General features: G+C 60.5%; 1 protein-coding gene across 2 annotated transcripts; it reads left to right on the top strand.

Moving 5' to 3' along the window:
* The first annotated feature begins 2,650 nt into the window (after nucleotides 1-2,650).
* LITAFD (LITAF domain containing) lies at nucleotides 2,651-6,644 on the top strand. Of its 2 annotated transcripts, none has more exons than XM_038540430.1 (4): nucleotides 2,651-2,827; nucleotides 4,928-5,014; nucleotides 6,170-6,311; nucleotides 6,547-6,644. In XM_038540430.1, the coding sequence occupies exons 1-4, from the start codon at nucleotides 2,713-2,715 to the stop codon at nucleotides 6,611-6,613; spliced, it is 411 nt and encodes a 136-aa protein (XP_038396358.1). In that variant the 5' UTR covers nucleotides 2,651-2,712; the 3' UTR covers nucleotides 6,614-6,644. The 2 variants fall into 2 exon arrangements, with proteins under 2 accessions (XP_038396358.1, XP_038396357.1); XM_038540429.1 differs by having other exon boundaries at nucleotides 2,661-2,827; nucleotides 6,505-6,644.
* Nucleotides 6,645-9,863: the final 3,219 nt, after the last annotated feature.

The raw sequence follows: 9,863 nt of genomic DNA, 5'->3' as shown, positions 1-9,863 counted from the left end.
TGATCTCTCTCTCTCTCTCTCTTTACTCAAATAAATCAACATCTTTAGAAATAAAATTAAAAAAATAAGAATTTTACCAGTATGGCAGCCCTGGTGGCGCAGCGGTTTGACGCTGTCTGCAGCCTGGGGTGTGATCTTGGCCAACTGGGATCGGGTCCCACGTCGGGCTCCCTGCATGGAGCCTACTTCTCCCTCTGCCTGTGTCTCTGCCTCTCAATCTCTCTCTGTGTCTCTCATGAATAAATAAAATCTTTAAAAAAAAAAAAAAAGAATGTAACCAGTAGCACCTATGGTTTTTACATTTCCTAGGTGGCCTGTGATGCTGAACACCCTCTTGTGTGTGTGTGTGTGTGTGTGTGTGTGTGTGTGTGTGTGTGTATGTGCGTATCAGCCACAGCCACGTTCTCTTTTGTGAAGTGTCTGTTTGGGTCTTTTGTCCACTTGTAATATTGCATTTTTTAAATTGTTCAGTTGGGAGTTCTTTTATATTCTGGACGCCTGCGCCACAAGTATCGTCTTCCTGCGTGTGGCTAAGCTCTTTGTCTTCCCCCACCTCGTCTTTGGGAGAGCAGGTGCTTTGATGATCCCGTTTTTCAAGTTTTTCTTTTTATGGCCTGTGCTTTGTGTCCCGTGGAAAAAAATCTTGATATTCAGCCACGTTTGTTTGTTTTCCGTTACTTTCCGTTGTTCGGCGTTGCTTTTTTCTTCTGTGCGTGCTTCCTTTTAAATTAGTAAAAGCCGTGATATGGTTCCAAAGTCAAACCTATAAAGCGAGGCGTAGAGAGAACCTGCTTTCCGCCTCATCTCCCCCAACGTCAGCCTTTAGCTCTTAAAAAAAATCATTCCTTGATTTCGTCTTGATTATATATATCCCTCCCCATCTCCTTACACGCATATGCGCACACTTACACACTAACTATACATATATATGCGTGTGTGGTTATACAGGTATAGTTATACACAACTTCTTGGGTTTTTAGCAATATATTCTAGAGAAACTGCACCATAGTAATTCGTGAAATTTGTCCTCTTTTCAATCTTTTTCTCTTCTTTCCTTCTTTCCTTCCCTCCCTTCCTTTTTTTTTCTTTCTCTCTCTTTTTTTTTTTTTTTTTTAAGATTTTATTTATTCACAAGAGACACAAAGAGGCAGAGACACAGGCAGGGGGAGAAGCAGGCTCCCTGCGGAGAGGAGCCCGATGCGAGACTCGATCCCGGGACCCAGGGATCACGCCCTGAGCCAAAGGGAGACGCTCAACCGCTGAGCCCCCCAGGGGCCCCCTTCCTTTATTTTGGATAGCTGCAGAGGAGCCATACACGGACACTCGGGTTCCTTCGAGACTTTTCTGTTGCATCAAACAGCCTCGTGTCAACGTCCTTTGGTACTTTTGCTGGTCTGTCGTTGGGATGGGTCCCTGGAGCAGTATCGCTAGATCCAAGGTTCCCACATCTCTAAGCGAGCTGCACATCCCCGGATCCCCCTTCTGGGTCCTATGAGGAGGCCCATCTCCCCCTCCAGACTCGCCGGTAAGTTTCGGTCTGGGCCAATCTGAGAGCCGAGCAGGGTTGTTTGGGACACTCCCCCCAATATATATATATATTATATATATAGTATATATAATATATATATTTTTTCCCTATAGAATTCCAAGTAATTTAAGTATATATATATATATTTTAAGTATATACATATAATTTAAGTATATATATATTTAAGTATATATATATATATATATTTTAAGATTTTATTTATGCATGAGAGACAGAGAAAGAGAGAGGCAGAGACACAGGCAGAGGGAGAAGCAGGGTCCATGCAGGGAGCCCGACGCGGGACTCGATCCTGGGTCTCCAGAATCAGGACCTGGGCCGAAGGCAGGCGCCAAACTGCTGAGCCACCCAGGGATCCCCTCCCCCCAATATTTTATGGCAACACGAGAAGTCGCAGAGTTTACTGTCTGAGCACACAGCCTTCACTTTGTGCCCTTGTTGGCACCAATCCTGGCCTTGTCCTTACTGGCCGTGACCCTCGCCAAAGCCCCGGGCACAGAGGCCGCCCCCTACCAGGGACAGTGTCTCTTGGGGCTACACCAGCCAATCACCGCCTCGCAGGCACCACGGTAGCATCGACCATTCGCTGTACCTGGCTCGTGTCTCACAATCTCCCAACAATCCTCTAGCGCAGCAGCCGGGACCCCCACTTGACAGCTGAGGAGGCCGGGGGGTGCAGGGCTGGAGAGTTAGCACCTTGCCCAAACTCAGCTCAGCGGGCAAGAGGGGCCGTCAGACATGCGGAGAGACGTGCGTGAACCGGTGCACCTGCGTGTGCCGCACGGGCACATGCATACGGAGCGCGGGTCCCTTTCTCAGCCACAGGACGCGACCGGCCACACGGCTGGGTGTCCGCCTATGTCCCTGGAATCAGAAGCCCCGGCTATGGTCAGATTCCCTTATCCTGCAGGCCCCGAGTGGCACCCCGGCCCACCCCTGCCGTCGGGAACCGAGGGCTGGTTTCGGGGGGTCCGGGGAGGGCGGTGGGGCGGGGAGCAGAGCCACCTCCACAGGGTCTTCCGGCTCGACCTGCAGGGAGAGGAGACACAGAGCCCACCCCTCGCCCGGTGACGCCCCACATCACAATGGCTGTTTCACCCCAGCCAGGCCTGGGAAGAGGCGCCAGGGGGGCCCCCACTCTGGTGCGAGGGCAACCAGGCGGCGCCATGGGGTCCCCTCGGGACAAGCGCTCGGCTGCTCTGGGCTCGGAACCCGACGCCACCCGGATACCACTGCTGGAACAAAGGTCGCCCGGAGCACCCCGGTGGAACTATCCCCAGGGTGAGATGTCTCCCCATCCTGGGCACAAGGTGACCTGGGGGCCCCCGGGAAGCAGGAGAGGATGGGTCCCCTTGCCCGGTGGGGGCTGAATCCAGTCCTCCTGCTGTCACTTCGCATGGTCCTCTGCCAGCCTGGGGACCCTGTGACTCGAAGGAGACAAAATAGGGTTTCCAGCAGCCGGTGCCCTCTCTTAGGGTGTTAACAAGGAGTCAAAGAAGAAGACTAATGACTCCCTTGTTTTGGGTACAGGCTGCCCCTCGGGTCGCCTGCCCACCCCAGGGCCAGACACAACCTAGACTGGCTGGGGTGGGGGGGTGCGGGGGGCCTGGCCCTCCCGAGGAGATCTTGGCCAAGTCGCCCATTGGATCCAGCCATCTCTTTGGATCCAATTTCTTTTTTTATAAGATTCTATTTATTTATTCATGAGAGACACAGAGAAAGGCAGACACAGAGGCAGAGGGACAAGCAGGCTCCCTGCGGGGACCCCGATGTAGGACTTGATCCCAGGACCCCAGGATCACACCCTGGGCTGAAGGCAGATGCTCAACCGCTGAGCCCCCCAGGTGCAGCTGGATCCATTTTCTGTCTGGAGAATGGTTTGAGAGGATTAGGAACTGGTTGGTGCAGGGCTGGCTGCTAACTCAGCCACAAGGCCAGGTGACAGGTTACTTCCTCCCTGGCCTTCACTTTGCTCACCTGTGAAATGGGTACAAAAGTCAGCCTCAGACGGGACTGCTGGGGACACAGGCCTGCTATGACATCTCCTGTCCCCAGGAGTCTAGGCCGTGTGGGAGAAAGTGGGGAGGGGCTTCCTGTCCCCCGGCTGCCCCCAGTGTGGGAAGAGGCACTGGGTGGTGGGGGTCTGCAGCAGCCCCTTCAAGCCACGAGGCCCCTCCCCCGGGAGAGGCAGGTCCCCATGCAGAGGGTCCGCGTGGTTCCCCGTAGAGACCCCGTGAGCCCCACCCATGGACCAGAGGGTCATGTCGATGACGGGGTTCCCACCCTTCCTGCCCCAGACTGCACCCTGGGTGTCCGGATCCCGGAATCCCCTGTCCAGACAGCTTTGCACCTGAGGGCTCAGCCCCGGGAGCTGCAGCCGGCGGGCTGTCGACACGGTTGCGAGAGGCCCCTGTGGGGGCAGGAGGGACCCACGGCCGGGAGGGATGTGGGCAGGCCTGGGCCCGGACGGCCCCTCCCGGGAGGCGCGTGGACCCCGCCGTCTTGGAGCCGTCCTGACCAGGGGCAGAGGCCTCACACGCAGGGCCGCCCCGCATGTCCTCAACTTCCATACCTGCTGGCTGACCTCGGCTGGCCTCGGGCAGGGGCTTAACCTCGCTGAGCCGGGTCTGCACCTGTGCACCACTGGAACCCTGCCGCCGCCTTCCTCACGGGGCTTTTGGCGAGTCCGTGCGGCGAGGTCGTGTCAAATGTGCAGCAGAGTTTGGCACGGAACAAGTGCTCCGTATTCTCTTTTTAAATTTTTATTTATTCATGAGACACACACACACACAGAGGCAGAGACACAGGCAGAGGGAGAAGCAGGCTCCCTGAGGGGAGCCCGACTCGGGACTCGATCCCAGGACCCCGGGATCACGCCCTGGGCCAAAGGCAGGTGCTAAACCACTGAGCCCCCCCAAGGATCCCTACATCTGGTTTTGTTTGTTTGTTTGTTTTTGTTTTTATGATAGTCACAGAGAGAGAGAGAGAGAAGCAGAGACACAAGGCAGAGGGAGAAGCAGGCTCCATGCACCGGGAGCCCAATGTGGGATTCGATCCTGGGTCTCCAGGATCGCGCCCTGGGCCATAGGCAGGAGCCAAACCGCTGCGCCCCCCAGGGATCCCCCCGTATTTTTTTTTAAGAGAGATGATGGGCCCCGTGCGCTGGTTACATCCTCAACTTCTGGCAGCGCCTCCAGGGTCTTATATCCGAGTCCGTGAGGGCACATCTGGAGCCAGAAACGCCGGGTTCACACCTCAGCTCGGCGGCCACCGGCCCTCATTCCTCCAGGCCTCGCCTTGCTGTAAAGTTGGGGTCACCGCGAGGCCGCCGCCTTGCCAGCGCCCCCGGGTCTGAGTGAGTCTCCTTCTTCTCTCCCCAAGGGCCTCCTCCTCCTCCTGGTCCTCGGCCTCCAGGTGCTCCGAGTCCTCCCCCGTTGTACATCCAAAGCCCCCAGGCCTTTCACCCCGGTGAGTGCCCCACCCCCTGGCTGACTCTGCCCCCGCAGCACCTCCCCTGAGAGCCCTTCTCTGCTGACCCCCCCAAGCTGCATGACCCCCACCGCCGGCCGTGCCTCCTCCTCCCCGACGTGAAATTGGCGGCACAGGGGCCTGGTCCCGGGTGGGCACTCAGGCAAGGCTTCTGGGGCAAAGTCCTGGTGAAACCCCCTTCCCTACCCTGCCAGGTGCTCCCGCAGCCCCCGCCCAGGGTGGGCGAGCCAGGGAGCCCGGAGCGGGCGCAGGTGCCCGGGCAGGGCCACCCATGCTAGGTGCACAGGTGCCCAGAGGCCCGTCGGGGTTCCAAACCCCGGCCCCCCTCACCGCTGACCCCTGGGAAGGCTGGCTAGCTTCCTTCCTTGCTTTTCTTTTTTTTTTTAAGATTTTATGTATTTATTGGTGAGAGACCCAGAGAGAGAGGCAGAGACACAGGCAGAGGGAGAAGCAGGCTCCATGCAGGGAGCCCGATGCGGGACTCGATCCTGGGACTCGAGATCACACCCTGAGCCAAAGGCAGACACTTAACCTACTGAGCCACCCACTTTTTTTTTTTTAAGGTTTTATTTATGTACTTACTTACCTACCTGAGCGGGACGGCTTTCTTAACCAGCTCAGCCCCCACCAGAGCCCCCCTTCTTTGCACACCCCACAACTGCAGAAACGGCCGCAATGTTTAAATAGCTAAATGCCCATTTTTTTTGGCCTCTCTGTATGACTGGGAGAGGGGGACACAAGGATGCCGACAGGTAGGATCTAGGTTTTGTTGCTTCCCCCACCACGCTTCACCGAGGTTGTTCGGAGCTTTCCACCAGGGGCGGGGACTCGAGAACACGCTGGCTGACGTCACGGACACCCCGGCAAGGGGGTGGATTGAGCACGCTACCCCTGGGGGGGCTCACTGAATCATAGGAGCCCCCGGGGGAACCCAGAGAGGCCCCCACATCCCCCAGGTGACCCCTGGCCAGGGAGACGAGGTGGAGGGAGGTCCGAGGGCCGGTGGCTGCAGGGGGCGGGGGGGGGGGGGGCGGCGACAGGGCAGCGTGAAGGGAGGTGGAGCCGAGTGGGCAGGAGGGCCCACCGAGCAGGGCGGGCAGGGGGCTGGGGTCTGAGCTGCCCCCCCACCCCCAGGGCTCAGCAGCTTGCCTAGGATGGGGTCTGCTACCCCCATACAGTCCGTATGTCCCTACTGCGGGAACTACATCATCACAGTGACCAACCCGGTCCCGGGGACCCTCACCTGGCTGCTGTGTACAGGCTTCTTTGTGTTTGGGTGAGTGCACCCCCCCCCCCCCGCCCACCTTTATCCCCGAAGGGGCCCTGAGCATCCCCGGGGACAGATGGCCTGCTGGGTTGGGGGAGGGCTGCCTGTGGGGCGGACGGGCAGGGCAGGCGCAAGGGCAGGCGGGGGGCCCAGGTGAGGACGTCGAGGCTGCACCCCCACCCCACTGCTCCTGAGGCTGCAGGTGCTTCCTGGGCTGCTGCCTCCTCCCCTTCTGTGTGGACAGCCTGATGGACGTGAAGCACACATGCCCCGTGTGCCAGCACGAGCTCTTCCGCTACCGTCGCCTGTGAATGTCCGTGAAATAAATGTCCATTAAATGCCGCTTGTCTGCCCACGTCTATCCTGCTGGGTGCCTGCTGGTGCAGGGAGGGCCGGGCGAGGGCTGGCCAGGCGCCTGGCACACAGCGGGTGCTCAGGTAGCCACAGTGAACGAATTTTGGGGAGCCTGGTGTCCGGTGCCCCTTCTCGGGCTCCGTGGTGTCCCGACCCCGGGGAATCCACAGCGCAGTCAAGCCGTCCCTTCCCAGCAGCCACGGCCTCACGTGTCCAGGGGCTTTGGCAAGTGCTTGGGACAGTGAAGGCCCTGAGCTGGCAAACAGGATCCCCTGGGGTCATGCAGGGTCTGCAGGGCAGCAGGTGGGGGCAGGCACAGCCTATACGGAAACCTGGCACACAAGCAACGGAGGGAGGGCTGTGGGTCTTTTTTTTTGTTTTTTTATAATTTTATTTTTAACTAATCTCTACACCCAATGCAGGGGCTCGAGCTCACAAACCTTGAGATCAAGGTTGGCTCTTCCCACGGAGCCAGCCAGGCTCCCCCCCCAACAAAGGAATTTTATTTTGCAAAATAAGATGGTTATCCACCCACGTTTTCAATGGAAATGCATTTCCTAGAGAAGGGGGAAAGGAAGTGGGTTTATCAGGGGGCAGGAAAGACAGGGAACGGGGGGAGTGCCCTTCTTGGGATTTAAAATTTTTTTAAATTAAAAAAAAAAAAGGAACTTCACCTGCTGTGATGCTCATCACCCCCGGGGAGGGCAGGGTGCCCCGGTCCTACAGATGCAAAGGCCCAGGCAGAAGAGCCCTCGGCTCCAGTGACCCGCGGCTGCAGGTCCAGGGCCTGTCCCCCTGCAGCAGAGATGGGAGGGTGTGTGTGTGTGTGTGCGTGTGTGCGTGTGGAAGAAGTTCCCGGAAGCCTCACGAGGTCACACAGCCTGTGGGGACAGCCCTGGCCTGGTGTCACACTACCCAGGGGGCTGCACGAGCTCTGGGGCCGGATCTCTGCCTCTGGATGTCAGCCAGGCCTCCGGCCGAACCCCAGGGGCCCTGGAGGACAGGGGGAGCACTGGTTCCCGAGCCAGCTCCTCTTTCCCAGCAAGGTGTCCAGGACGAGGTGAAGCATCTGACCCATGGGGGGCACTCCGTAAGGAGGGACCAGCCCCTGTCTGTGATACAGCGGGCCGGCCAGGTGCACCCGGGGAGACAGAAGGGCCCCAGGCAGACAACACAGGTGGCCGCCCACCTAGGCTCAGCGCCTGAAGGAGACGGCGCGTCCCACACATGGCAGGACGCCGTTACTGGGGGAGGCGGGCGGCGGGGAGCGAGGCCAGGGCAGGCCCGCCAGCCCCCAGCACCCAGGGGAGTCTTCCTGGGACTGGGCCCGTCTCTGGTTTGGAGGAGCTGCATGCCTGTGCAGAGGCGGCCAGGCCACGTGGGGACAGTCACAGGCGTGCCTGGCTCCGCTGACGAGGCCAAGACTGTCTGGAACTGGAGCCGGAGCTGGATGCATCTGCAGAACTTGCCTCGAGGCTCTTGGACGGACTCCAGGCTCACTAAGCAACTCGCTGGTTCTGACTGGGATTCCCAGAGAGGTCCACGGGCGGTGGCAGCCGGTCCTAGGACAGGTGCCTCTCGACGTACATGCGGCACTGCTTGTGGGGCCTCAGGGTGCTGAGTTTGGGGGGCCTCCTTCACTGGCTTGGCTCGGCCATAGCCGTGCTCCTCTTCGGGGGCAAGTGGGTCCCTGGGATGCCCTCGACGTCCGGGGTGCGGGGGCTGAGGCGGCCAGGTCTGCACGGAGCAAGCGGGGAGCCCGGCCAGGTGGCACATGCTGGTCACCCTGGGCTGCCCGGAGGCTGCACGGCGTGCTCCACGGTGACGACTGTTACAGGGTGGCTGACGGAGCTTTCTCAGCTACTCTCTCCCCCGCGCTTGGCCAAAGCCCAGGGACGGGACTGGGGCCCACCCCGCGCGGCCTGCAGGTGCAGGCGAGCCCCCAGCCTGGAGCGCTCAGGAAGCTGAGCGGCGGTGGGGCGCGGGGGGGCACTCAAGCCAGGCTTGGAGGCGACCAGCCCCCACGCAGCAGCCAGATGCAGCCCTGGACCAGCTCCCCACGGCGAGGACGGGGCCCCTGAGGTACCCTCCCTGCCAGCACCTACCACATCTCTGAGCCTAAGGCAACTCCGGCCAGACGGCGTGTGCAGCCTGGATCCAGCTCAGGGCCCTTCGGGGCACCCCTGGTAGGGGCCCTCCCCGCCAGCCTTGCTCTAATGGCTCTCCACACCCCGGGGGCCTGGCCTCACGGCCTCCTCAAGGACCTCAAGGACGGCGGGGAGGGCGGCAAGGCAAAGGGCGCCGGGAAGGTCTCGATTGCACTTTGCTCCCACCGGAAAAGGAGCGCCGCAGGCTTCGCGGGGACGGCAGGTCAGGCTGAGCAACGCCGACACGGGCAAGAGCGGTCAGCGCGGCTTTCCTGACGCGGCACATGCCCGCCGCTTGTGGCACCTGGAGTTACACGGCGGGCGGATGCTCGAGGTGCCGGAGATGTTCCCTGTGTCGTCCGTGAGGGGGCTGTCCCGGGCACCGGCTCCCCACCGGCCCAGCTGCCACGCAGGCCTCCTTCCCTGCCACGTCGGGGCCGCGAGCTCGGACGGCCTCTGCCTGTCGGTACCAGGTGCCGCGGGACCCCGGGCTTGGCCGTGTGCTGCCTGCAGTGCGTGGCTGCTTCCAGGCTCCCGTGGCGTGGAGCCCCCCGCCCCGGGGCACCCATGGCCAGCGCCCCCCAGGTCTCCGTCCCCAGAGCCACGCAGCCCTCAACCACGTGCCTCAGAGCGGAGATGGCGGCAGGAAAGGCCTGAGGCCTGCTCGGAAGACACGGTCCCGAACCCACCGTCCGTAGGTTCCATCCCAGACGTGGGCTCCGTCTCGCACCAGAGCCGCACCTCCCAGGGGCAGGCCCGCGGACCCCGCTGTTGGGCGCTGGAGCAACACGCGCCCCCTCTCGCTGGAAGGGCTGGTCCCTGGGACCGCGGCCTGGGCGCTCCTAGAGAAAGGCCAGCGCCCCCGCCACCTCCGTCGCCTCGGGAAGGCGCTTCCTGCCTACGGGGACTGTTCTGGAAGGAGATGGCAAGGCTGGTATGCTGCTCACGGGTGGACTGAGGCCGCCTTTCTCTGCCCACTTGCACCCAGGTTGCAGGTCACAGGTCACATCACGCTTCCCAAGGGGCTCCTCCTCGTCAACTGACGGGAACGTCCTCGGGG

The sequence above is a fragment of the Canis lupus genome, chromosome 6 (assembly GCF_011100685.1).
Source record: "Canis lupus familiaris isolate Mischka breed German Shepherd chromosome 6, alternate assembly UU_Cfam_GSD_1.0, whole genome shotgun sequence".
Taxonomy (NCBI): Eukaryota; Metazoa; Chordata; class Mammalia; order Carnivora; family Canidae; genus Canis; species Canis lupus.
This window is presented reverse-complemented; position numbering and strand designations above follow the sequence as displayed.